At 45.0% G+C, this 12787-nt stretch overlaps 1 protein-coding gene across 1 annotated transcript in view; it reads left to right on the top strand.

Annotated features, from left to right (window-relative positions):
- The window catches only part of msh3 (mutS homolog 3 (E. coli)), a 348510-nt gene that overhangs the window by 305765 nt on the left and 29958 nt on the right, over positions 1-12787 (top strand). Inside the window, exon 23 of the mRNA XM_070885637.1 lies at positions 11181-11355. Within this exon, the coding sequence (XP_070741738.1) occupies positions 11181-11355 (175 nt within the window). The remainder of the gene's footprint in view (positions 1-11180; positions 11356-12787) is intronic.

The raw sequence follows: 12787 nt of genomic DNA, 5'->3' as shown, positions 1-12787 counted from the left end.
TTTTACACTTGTTTTGGGAGAACACCATCCATAAGTCGCTCTCCCTCTTTTACACTTGGACTGAGGAGCCGGTCTCTGTAGGCATGCTGGGATCTACTTTATACAGAGAAGCATAGACAGTAAATACACGAGACCAGCTCTCCATACTGAAGAAACTAAAACTCGTGCCCATATCCCAATGGAAGAATCCGAGACCCAAATTTTGGTGTGTCTCCGATACCAGTAGTTCCCAATACCAGGATTTGCTTACAGGCTGGAGTGCAGCTGACCAGGATGGCTAGGCATCTGTAGTCACCTGCACCCCGATATAATACAAGCACTTTGAAATGACCTATTAAACTGTTTGCACTGGTTTTGTAACAGCTTCATAAACTTCTATTTCCCACTTGCTTAATCTCCTTGCAGCCCAGACAACTCTTCCCATTCCGTTTATTATTGGTGGGGACAAAAAAGGGAAATATTCTTGTAGAGACCGGGGGTATGACTGAGGTACTGAATGAGTATTTTGCATTTGTCTTCACAAAAGAAGAGGATGAAGTAAATGTCGGAGTAGAGATTATGTATAGGATAAAAATGGATAGAAAGGAGGTGCTAGATAGGTTGGCATCACTCAAAGTTAACAAGTCACCCGGTCCAGATGAGGTACATGCTGAAGAAAGTGAGGGTGGAGATGGCAGAAGCTCTGTTGCTGGCTCTGTTGCACAGGAGGGCAGGAAAAAGAGTGCGAGAGCAACAGTGATAGGGGATTCAATTGTAAGGGGAATAGATAGGCGTTTCTGCGGCCGCAACCGAGACTCCAGGATGTTATGTTGCCTCCCTGGTGCAAGGGTCAAGGATGTCTCGGAGCGGGTGCAGGACATTCTAAAAAGGGAGGGAGAACAGCCAGTTGTCGTGGTGCACATTGGTACCAACGACATAGGTAAAAAAAGGGATGAGGTCCTACGAGATGAATTTAAGGAGCTAGGAGCTAAATTTAAAAAGTAGGACCTCAAAAGTAGTAATCTCGGGATTGCTACCAGTGCCACGTGCTAGTCAGAGTAGGAATCGCAGGATAGCGCAGATGAATACGTGGCTTGAGGAGTGGTGCAAAAGGGAGGGATTCAAATTCCTGGGGCATTGTAACTGGTTCTGGGGGAGGTGGGACCAGTACAAACCAGACGGTCTGCACCTGGGCAGGACCGGAACCAATGTCCTAGGGGGGAGTGTTTGCTAGTGCTGTTGGGGTGGAGTTAAACTAATATGGTAGGGGGATGGGAACCAATGCAGGGAGACAGAGGGAAACAAAAAGGAGACAAAAGCAAAAGACAGAAAGGAGATGAGTAAAAGTGGAGGGCAGAGAAACCCAAGGCAAAAAACAAAAAGGGCCACTGAATATAAAGGGGCTGCAGGAGGGGTCAAAACTAAAAATCATGGTTTAAAAACTAGGATTAAAACACTCTACCTAAATGCACGCAGCATTCGAAATAAAGTAAATGAGTTGACGGCACAAATCATGACAAATGGGTATGATTTGGTGACCATTACAGAAACATGGTTGCAGGGTGGCCAAGACTGGGAATTAAACATACAGGGGTATCTGACGATTCGGAAAGATAGACAAGAAGGGAAAGGAGGTGGGGTAGCTCTGTTAATAAAGGATGATATCAGGATAGTTGTGAGAGACGATATTGGCTCTAATGAACAAAATGTTGAATCATTGTGGGTGGAGATTAGAGATAGTAAGGGGAAAAAGTCACTGGTGGGCGTAGTTTATAGGCCTCCAAATAATAACTTCACGGTGGGACGGGCAATAATCAAGGGAATAATGGAGGCATGTGAAAAAGGAATGGCAGTAGTCATGGGGGATTTTAACCTACATATCGATTGGTCAACTCAAATCGCACGGGGTAGCCTGGAGGAGGAATTCATAGAATGCACACGGGATTGTTTCTTAGAACAGTATGTAACAGAACCTACAAGGGAGCAAGCTATCTTAGATCTGGTCCTGTGTAATGAGACAGGAAAAATAAACGATCTCCTAGTAAAAGATCCTCTCGGAATGAGTGATCACAGTATGGTTGAATTTGTAATACAGATTGAGGGTGAGGAAGTTGTGTCAGAAACGAGCGTACTATGCTTAAACAAACGGGACTACAGTGGGATGAGGGCAGAGTTGGCTAAAGTAGACTGGAAACACAGACTAAACGGTGGCACAATTGAGGAACAGTGGAGGACTTTTAAGGAGCTCTTTCATAGTGCGCAACAAAAATATATTCCAGTGAAAAAGAAGGGCGTTAAGAGAAAGGATAACCAGCCATGGATAACCAAGGAAATAAAGGAGAGTATCAAATCAAAGACCAATGCGTATAAGGTGGCCAAGGTTAGTGGGAAACTAGAGGATTGGGAAAATTTTAAACAACAGCAAAGAATGACGAAAAAAGCAATAAAGAAAGGAAAGATAGATTTCGAAGGTAAATTTGCGCAAAACATAAAAACAGATAGTAAAAGCTTTTACAGATATATATAACGGAAAAGAGTGACTAAAGTAAATGTTGGTCCCTTAGAAGATGAGAAGGAGGATTTAATAATGGGAAATGTGGAAATGGCTGAGACTTTAAACAATTATTTTGCTTCGGTCTTCACAGTGGAAGACACAAAAACCATGCCAAAAATTGCTGGTCACGGGAATGTGGGAAGGGAGGACCTTGAGACAATCACTATCACTAGGGGGGTAGTGCTGGACAGGCTAATGGGACTCAAGGTAGACAAGTCCCCTGGTCCTGATGAAATGCATCCCAGGGTATTAAAAGAGATGGCGGAAGTTATAGTAGATGCATTCGTTATAATCTACCAAAATTCTCTGGACTCTGGGGAGGTACCAGCGGATTGGAAAGCAGCTAATGTAAAGCCTCTGTTTAAAAAAGGGGGCAGACAAAAGGCAGGTAACTATAGGCCGGTTAGTTTAACATCTGTAGTGGGGAAAATGCTTGAAACTATCATTAAGGAAGAAATAGTGGGACATCTAGATAGGAATAGTGCAATCAAGCAGACGCAGCATGGATTCATGAAGGGGAAATCATGTTTAACTAATTTACTGGAATTCTTTGAGGATATAACAAGCATGGTGGATAGAGGTGTACCGATGGATGTGGCGTATTTAGATTTCCAAAAGGCATTCAATAAGGTGCCACACAAAAGGTTACTGCAGAAGATAGAGATACGCGGAGTCAGAGGAAATTTATTAGCATGGATAGAGAATTGGCTGGCGAACAGAAAGCAGAGAGTCGGGATAAATGGGGCCTTTACTGGTTGGAAATCGGTGGTTAGTGGTGTGCCACAGGGATCGGTGCTGGGACCACAACTGTTTACAATATACATAGATGACCTGGAAGAGGAGTCAGAGTGTAGTGTAACAAAATTTGCAGATGACACAAAGATTAGTGGGAAAGCGGGTTGTGTAGAGGACACAGAGAGGCTGCAAAGAGATTTGGATAGGTTGAGCGAATGGGCTAAGGTTTGGCAGATGGAATACAATGTCGGAAAGTGTGAGGTCATCCACCTTGGGAGAAAAAACAGTAAAAGGGAATATTATTTGAATGGGGAGAAATTACAACATGCTGCGGTGCAGAGGGACCTGGGGGTCCTTGTGCATGAATCCCAAAAAGTTAGTTTGCAGGTGCAGCAGGTAATCAGGAAGGCGAATGGAATGTTGGCCTTCATTGCAAGAGGGATGGAGTACAAAAGCAGGAAGGTCCTGCTGCAACTGTATAGGGTATTGGTAAGGCCGCACCTGGAGTACTGCGTGCAGTTTTGGTCACCTTACTTAAGGAAGGATATACTGGTTTTGGAGGGAGTACAGAGACGATTCTCGAGGCTGATTCCGGAGATGAGGGGGGTTACCTTATGATGATAGATTGAGTAGACTGGGTCTTTACTCGTTGGAGTTCAGAAGGATGAGGGGTGATCTTATAGAAACTTGTAAAATAATGAAAGGGATAGACAAGATAGAGGCAGAGAGGTTGTTTCCACTGGTCGGGGAGACTAGAACGAGGGGGCACAGCCTCAAAATACGGGGGAGCCAATTTAAAACCGAGTTGAGAAGGAATTTCTTTCCCAGAGGGTTGTGAATCTGTGGAATTCTCTGCCCAAGGAAGCAGTTGAGGCTAGCTCATTGAATGTATTCAAGTCACAGATAGATAGATTTTTAACCAATAAGGGAATTAAGGGTTACGGGGAGAGGGCGGGTAAGTGGAGCTGAGTCCAAGGCCAGATCAGCCATGATCTTATTGAATGGCGGAGCAGGCTCGAGGGGCTAGATGGCCTACTCCTGTTCCTAATTCTTATGTTCTGATGATCACAATCTTTCAATCCTCCTTGGATATGGGAGTGGTGCCAGAGGACTGGAGAATTGCAAATGTTACACCCCTTTTTCAAAAATGGGAGAGGCATTTGGATATGTACTTGAAGAGGACTATTTTGTAGTGTTATGGAGGGAAATGCTGAGGTGTGGGACTAAATTGGACAGCTCTTTCACAGACATGTTGGGCCGAATGGCTGCCTCCTGTGCTGTAAGATTCTATGATTCTGACCAACACTGGGAGCTAGTAAGGACAATTAGAATGTTATGAAGAGATTATATAATTGATGTAACCTTTTTACTGCTGAAAGTTGTCCCATTATTTTGAAATAAACATTCTCTTAATGGTTATTTAGTTTATTCAATTCTATGAATATGTATCAAGTTCAAAATGTTCAATACTATAGATAATGTAAACACTTCAAAATAACCCAGAAAAGTGAGACATTTAAAGTAATGGAAAGTAAATTTAAAACTAGTTTATTAGGAAGAATTTCTTTACTCAACTAGTAACAAATGTTGGGAATAACCTGTTGGATAGGGAAGAGAAGTAAAAATATTCGGGACAAAATATAGCTGATAGCTATAATCGTTAAGGTAGTCGAGGGTTGAGCTTCAGTGGGTCTTTTCTAATGTGCTTGTGTTAATTCAATGAAGCAAACTGAAAATTCCTCTATTTTAGATTGTGATTCCTCTCTTAAGTTGTCTGTAACCAAAATGATGTAGACATGCATATTCAGGCACCGTGCTGACCAAGAATTTCTGGACAGTCTGGTGAGACCACTATGAGTCGATTGCAACATGTATCGGATGATGCTATTTCCTCGTCTGTGTCTGTCCACATACAGAGGCTGAACTCCAAGTCATAGTCAACGTATTTACTGAGGCGTAAGAAAGCATGGGCCTTGCACTAAACATCCGTAAGACAAAGGTCCTCCATCAGCCTGTCCTCGCCGCACAGCACTGCCCCCCAGTCATCAAGATCCACGGAGCGGCCCTGGACAACGTGGACCATTTCCCATACCTCGGGAGCCTCTTATCAACAAGAGCAGACATTGACGACGAGATTCAACACCGCCTCCAGTGCGCCAGTGCAGCCTTCGGCCGCCTGAGGAAAAGAGTGTTTGAAGACCAGGCCCTCAAATCTGCCACCAAGCTCATGGTCTACAAGGCTGTAGTAATACCCGCCCTCCTGTATGGCTGAGACATGGACCATGTACAGTAGACACCTCAGGTCACTGGAGAAATACCACCAACAATATCTCCGCAAGATCCTGCAATTCTCCTGGAAGTTCAATATTCAATTTCACAAAGCCATTGATAACACCAACGTTAGCGTCCTCGACCAGGCTAACATCCCCAGCATTGAAGCACTGACCACACTTGATCAGCTCCGCTGGGCAGGCCACATTGTTCGCATGCCAGACACGAGACTCCCAAAGCAAGCGCTCCACTCGGAACTCCTTCACTGAAAACGAGCTAAAGGTGGGCAAAGGAAACGATACAGGGACACCCTCAAAGCCTCCCTGATAAAGTGCAACATCCCCACTGACACCTGGGAGTCCCTGGCCAAAGACCGCCCTTAGTGGAGCAAGTGCATCCGGGAGGGCGCTGAGCACCTTGAGTTTCATCGCCGAGAGCATGCAGAGATCAAGCGCAGACAGCGGAAAGAGCGTGTGGCAAACCAGTCCCACCCACCCTTTCCTTCAACGACTTTCTGTCCCACCTGTAACAGGGACTGTGGTTCTCGTATTGAACTGTTCAGTCACCTAAGGACTCATTTTTAGAGCGGTAGCAAGTCTTCCTTGATTCCGAGGGACTGCCTATGATAATGAAATGATCAGATATTTATTTCCAATTTAATTATGGTTCTCTTTTTGCCCTCTTTCAGCTGTTTACAAATCCAATAAATGGCCCTTGTCATGGCTGGTGCCCGTGGCGTGTCCCAACCCCCGCTGCTGGCTCCATCCCGCTGCACAAAATGAACTTATCTTAATGGAGCCTATTAAGCCCGCCCAGTGTGTTACCCGACCCAATTAGATGGAGCAGGTCTGGTGATGTCATTCAAGACGCGTTTTAAGACAGGATTCTTAAAGGGACCCTGGCCACATTAAATTTTGAATTGAATCTAACATAGTGGGTGTTGAATCTTTACTGTACAATAAAAATTATGAGTGACAAAGAAATCTTTACATAAGATTATCATTAAGTAATATGAATCCATCTGCAAATACGATCAAGAACATAATTAAAAACGTACATTAATTGGGAAGTTATTGATGCTTTAGTCGTGGGCTAGACTTTCCACTTCACATCACCCATCTAAGGCCCATCTATCGCCCAAAACGTACCTCTATCGCCCATTTTGAGTAAAAAGTGGAAACTCGGCCCAAAACATCGCCGGATAAATAAGCCTCCAAGTTTCAGCTCACTTCTCCGGACTTGTCGCCGACACAAGGCCCATCCCAACTTTTGGAACTTCACCGGGCTGATGGAAGGCCAAAAACATTGCTGAGAAATAGTTGCTTTTCCCAGGCTTTACAGAAGGAAATGGGCGCAAGGACGCCATTTTTAAGATCGAAGGAAGGGTGGAGGCACCTGAAAAGAACGAGCGAGATAGTTGAGAGTTATCTATAGAGTTATTCGCACGCTCCTCAATTTCTGTTAGGGGCTGAAGATGAGCAGGGGCCCCCCCCCCCCCCCCATCCGCCTTTGCTCTGCCCGGTTGATAGATATCTTCTGCAAACGAAAAAAGAGCATAGCATAGCATAAGGTAATTGACTAGGTAGAATCATGGTCACAACAGTTTAAAACGTTACATGCTGCCGTTTCAGAGCACTGTTCGTATCTTAACATGATTTACGTAATACATTTCTGAATGACAAACTTAAATTCAATACCGGAGATTCATTGTTATGATAAAAATTTGCATCAGTAAAATAGAAAATGCAACTTACTCTTGCTGCCACTATCAAACTATTCCAGCGTTTTCGGCACTGGTCAGATCCCCTTGCCTCGTGGGATGCCGAGGACACTACCACAGCGATCTCTGCCCAGATTTTCCGGTAAAGACTGGGTGGAGGTTTCCCGTGCACACCCCGAGTCAATTTGCCCACCGGGAATGGACCTCGTTTAACAGGGCCTCATTGGCCTCGTCTCTGAAAGGCTTCGCCTTTCTCCTCTCTCCTCCTAGTTCCATAGACATTTTTAATATATTATAATAAATTTAAATTCGTGATTTATATGAATTAAATGATCTATAAGCTCTTTTATTCGATTCTCTACTTGCACTGGCTTATGATTCGATTCTCTAGCTTCCACCTCTCTCTCTATCTCTTCTCTCTCTCTCCTCCACCCTGAAACACGGTAAAATCAGTCGGCCGTAAAAAAAATCGCACACATGCGCACAAGGCCGTTGCTAGGAAAGCTTTTGACTGCCTCTTTCAGTGGGCGAACGCGACTTAGCCAAAAAATGAGATCGGCCATTCCACATCACCGGGCTAAGGCCGAGTGAAAAATTGTAACAAAAAAAAAATGGGCCATGTACCAGCAATCAGTAAGGCTGAGACGTCCTACATCGCTGGAACAAGGCCCATTTTTTGGGGCGATGGCCACCTAGTGGAAAGTCTAGTCCATAGACTTTAGTATCAGTAAATGGTACAAATCAAAGATGTGTGTTTAGATAATACATAAAATTAAGCAGATTTTAAGTGTAATTGTATAGGGGTGAATTTACAATCTTTTGCAAGTTCAGCGGAAGAGCTGCGGAATCCCTGACAAACAATGTAACTGGTGCTTACATGTGTTTCTGGGACTTCTGCAGCTCTTCTGTTGAAGTTAACAATAGACAAATGAGACTTTCTGCAGAAATCCATCCTAAAGCATCAGACTGAAAAATTAAATTAGTCGTATTCAGGGACTGAAAGCAATTTGAACCAGTGGAATGAGTGATGAGAATGAAATTGTTATGATTGATGACTTGATTTAATGTGTAATTGGACAATCACAGTATACTGTGAGAAAAACCTGACCAGAAACAACACAAACATTTATTTAAATGGTATGTAATCTTTTTCTAGTGCAGATCAATTCACTGCAATTACTGTTGAGTTGGAAGGCAACAACCGAGAATAGCCAGTGAAAAATGTATTTCCCTCACCATCCAGGGTAGGATGGGAGCCTGCAGCACTCGCACCTTTCAGGGATTTCTGAATTAATGTTTACCAGTCGCATTTCAAGTAGAACATTACAACAGTGACGACATTGTACATTCATTGGCAGTAAAGCGCTTTGAGACATCCGGTGGTCATGAAAGGTGCTATATAAATGCAAGTCTTTCTTTCTAGAACAGAATCTCCATCAAACTGTTAGCTGATGTAATCAACATGTTTTTATTTTTATTTTCCAAGCTGTCAAGTAATCAGCTGGAACAGTGGCCACGGAACTCGTACCTCAGGTTGACAGACCTGGTTCCCGAGCTTTGTGAATCCCGTGGCCATATAGGGAAATTTAAAAAGTAGGGGGGAAAGGGCTCTTAAGTGCTTGTAAAGTACCTCATCATTTTAATTGGATCACCTGCCGGTCAGATCGGCTCCACGCTGACTGATGTGCTTGTGAGAAAGGCACGTGGGAGCAAGGTGACAGCAGGTTCCTGACTCGCTGTCAAAAAAAACAACTTTCCCACCCCACCTGCCATCAATCGCGCCTGCTACCACCATGGAAAATTCAGTCCAGTATGATAAATGCAACTGATAAATTGTGTTTGGTAATTAAATGGCTCCACTGTACATATAACGTGTCATATAGCACAAAAATAAATGTGCACAGACAAATCCCATGAAGAAACCTGAGAATGAAGGGCACTTAGATTGTTCAATGTGTCTGAGTGCACTTTACATGTAAGTAAAAACATCTGCACACTATGGGCCCAAGTTTCGGGCTGCGCCCTTTTCGCGCCAGAAAGTGCGTCTAAAATTTTTTTTACCTCTTCTCCAGCTCCCTGCAGGTCCTCTGGAGCTGGGCGCGGCGCAGTACAAGCTGTAGGGGGCGGAGCCAGGTCTCTGCGCTGAAAACAGTGCCGGGACCTCTGCACATGCGCGCTACAGTGGGCGCGCATGTGCAGTAGATCCAGGCGCCCAAAACTGTGGGAGGGGCCCGAAGCACGCAGCCCCTAGCCCTGGCCGAATAGCCTCACTGGGGCTGTGTGAATAAGGCTCCTCCCACCCGACCCGACCACACACACACACACACACACACCCCCCCCCCCCCCGGACCTCCGTGGAGCCCTCCCGCCCCCCCCGCCGCGAGACCCGACGCCACCTACCTGTAAATCCAGCCCGAGGTCTTGGGCGCGGCCGTTCAGCCTCCTTCTTCCCCCCCCTCTCTCCTTCCCTTCCCTCCCCCCCCCCCTCCTTCCCTCCTCTCTCCTTCCCTCCCTCCCTCCTCTCTCTCCTTCCCTCCCTCCCTCCTCTCTCTCCTTCCCTCCCTCCCTCCTCTCTCTCCTTCCCTCCCTCCCTCCTCTCTCTCCTTCCCTCCCTCCCTCCTCTCTCTCCTTCCCTCCCTCCCTCCTCTCTCTCCTTCCCTCCCTCCCTCCTCTCTCTCCTTCCCTCCCTCCCTCCTCTCTCTCCTTCCCTCCCTCCCTCCTCTCTCTCCTTCACTCCCTCCCTCCTCTCTCTCCTTCACTCCCTCCCTCCTCTCTCTCCTTCACTCCCTCCCTCCTCTCTCCTTCCCTCCTTCCCTCCTCTCTCCTTCCCTCCTCTCTCCTTCTCTCCTCTCTCCTTCCCTCCTCTCTCATTCCCTCCCTCCCTCCTTCCCTCCCTCATACCTCTCCCCCTCTCCCCGCCCCTTCTCACCCTCGCCCCTCCTTCTCCTCTCCTCCTCTTCCCCCCCCCACCCCTCCTCCTCCCCCACCCCCCTTCTCCCCCCCACCCCCCTTCTCCCCCCCACCCCACTTCTCCCCCCCACCCCACTTCTCCCCCCCACCCCACTTCTCCCCCACCCACTTCTCCTTCTCCCCCTCCCCTTCTCCCCCTCCCCTCGCTGTCAGAAACACAGACACTGACAGACAGAGAGTGAGAGACACACACACACACACACAGACAGAGAGATAGAGACACTGACAGAGACACACTGGGGGGGCTGTCCCAGCACGCTGTTGGAGGACTCCCGGTGCTGCAGTCGGTAAGTAGATAATGTTTTATTTATTGATTTTTTTTTTTAATTTACTTTTTATTAATTTTTTTTTGATTGATTTATTGGTTGATGTATTGATGGCTCTTTGTTTGTAAAACTGAAGTGTTTAATGTTTGTAAACTTCCCTTTAAACCCCCCCCCCATTCCCTACGCCTAATTTGTAACCTACGCCTGATTTTCTAAAGTGTAGACAAAGTTTTTTCGAACGTACAAAAATCTTCACTTACTCCATTCTAAGTTAGTTTGGAGTAAATTTTCACTGCCTAAACTTTGAAAACAGGTGTAAGTGGCCGGACACGCCCCCTTTTGAAAAAAAAATTCTGTTCCAAAGTGAAACTGTTGTAACTGACTAGAACTGGAGCAAACTAAATGCCGAGAATTCAAATTTCTAAGATACTCCATTCTAAACCAGTTGCTCCAAAAAAACAGGAGCAACCCAGGCCGAAACTTGGCCCCTTAGTTGCAAAGCTTCTGTATAAATAGTGGGGGAGAATTTGGGCATTTTTATTCTACACTTGTACATGGTGTATGTTTTACAGATGGATTGCTTTTTCTGACACCATAAGAACTATTCACCCTTTAATGCCAACCATCTGCTTTAATTGTTGGCCCGGGAGAGGATTAATTGACACATGCCCTTTTAATCCTCTAGGATCTGTGAAGGAACTGCAACCTGAATTGATCACTTTCCTCTATCAGCTGACGGAGGGAGCTGCTGATTGCAGTTACGGCCTGAATGTTGCCAAACTAGCCAGTATCCCTGAGGAAGTGCTGAAGAAAGCCGCTCAGAAATCCAAGGAGCTGGAAAGCTTGATGAATAGGAAGAGGTATGCTGAGCTTGACAGAAGAAAAATTAGAGAGATTGCAGTATTACACAAAATGTTTCTGCGGATTATTTTAAATCTTAACCTTTTAATTGTCACACGCTGATTTTAAGGTTAAACTCCATGCTCCCCTAAATTACATTCACCTGCATCTATATGACACACTATCACAAAATGCAATTTTCCAAAACTTGAATTTATTTAATTTTCAAATTCATTGCCATTTCTGATGCTTTTCTTTCACATTCTCTCACAAGATTTTAGTGATTGGGGTTTTACATCAGGCCATTATTAAAATGCTACTTGGCCAGCATTACGCTGACAATAAGTAAATATATTTGACTATTGCTAAATTAAATATTTGAATTTTATCTGTTTAGATGGGACAGATATTTGGCTGGACTAGAATACTGGCTTATAAAATTATGTAATTTTACAGCACAGAAAAAGACCATTTGGCCCATTGCATCTTCACTGGCTTAATTAAAGAACTGTCCATTTAATCCCATTTCACTCCCCATTTCTCATATTTTAAAATGTTCCTTTTGCAAATATTTATCCACTTCCCATTCAAATGCTATTCTGGATTCTGCTTCCACCGCTGTTTCTCATCGGACATTCCATGTCCCAACAACCTCGTGCATTAAATATTTCCACTTATTTCTCCCTTCTTTTGGTAATGTTCTTAATTTTCTGCCCTCTAGTTATCAACTTACCAACTCGTCGAAATTGTGTTTCCCTACTAACCTTATCAAAACACTTAATAATCTGAGCACCTCTATTGGATCTGCTCTTCACCACTCAACACTAATGAAAAAGCCCCAGTTTTTGTAGTCTCTTTTTCTAACTAAATATCAGGACCTGGAATCTGCGCTCAGTTGTGCTGATTTTTTCAGCACAATTCGCCCAAAGTCGGCATGACTAGCGCAAAAGATTGCGGAATTTTAAGTGCAAATCACCTTCAGCGCAACTTGAGTTTCCGTGCTCGTTTAAAAAAAAAAACACGCACTAGAAGCGGGCCCCGCCCACAAAACTGACCAGGTCCCCAGGGTGAATTATTCACCATTGGTGGGGGGAGTCCGCTGATTTTTAAAAAATTAGTTCATAGGATGTGGGCGTCACTGGCAAAGCCAGCATTTATTGCCCATCCTTAATTGCCCTCAAGAAGGTGGTGGTAAGCTGCCTTTTTGAACCGCTGCAGTCCGTGTGGTGAAGGTACTCCCACAGTGCTGTTGGGAAGGGAGTTCCAGAATTTTGACCCAGTGGTGATGAAGGATATACTTCCAAATCAGGATGGTGTGTGACTTGGAGGTGGTGGTGTTCTCATGCGCCTGCTGTCCTTGTTCTTTTAGGTGGTAAAGATCTTGGGTTTGGGAGGCACTGCCAAAGAAGCCTTGGCGAGTTGCTGCATTGCATCTTGTCGATGGTACACACT

The sequence above is a fragment of the Pristiophorus japonicus genome, chromosome 1, assembly GCF_044704955.1.
Source record: "Pristiophorus japonicus isolate sPriJap1 chromosome 1, sPriJap1.hap1, whole genome shotgun sequence".
Lineage (NCBI taxonomy): Eukaryota > Metazoa > Chordata > Chondrichthyes > Pristiophoridae > Pristiophorus > Pristiophorus japonicus.
This window is presented reverse-complemented; position numbering and strand designations above follow the sequence as displayed.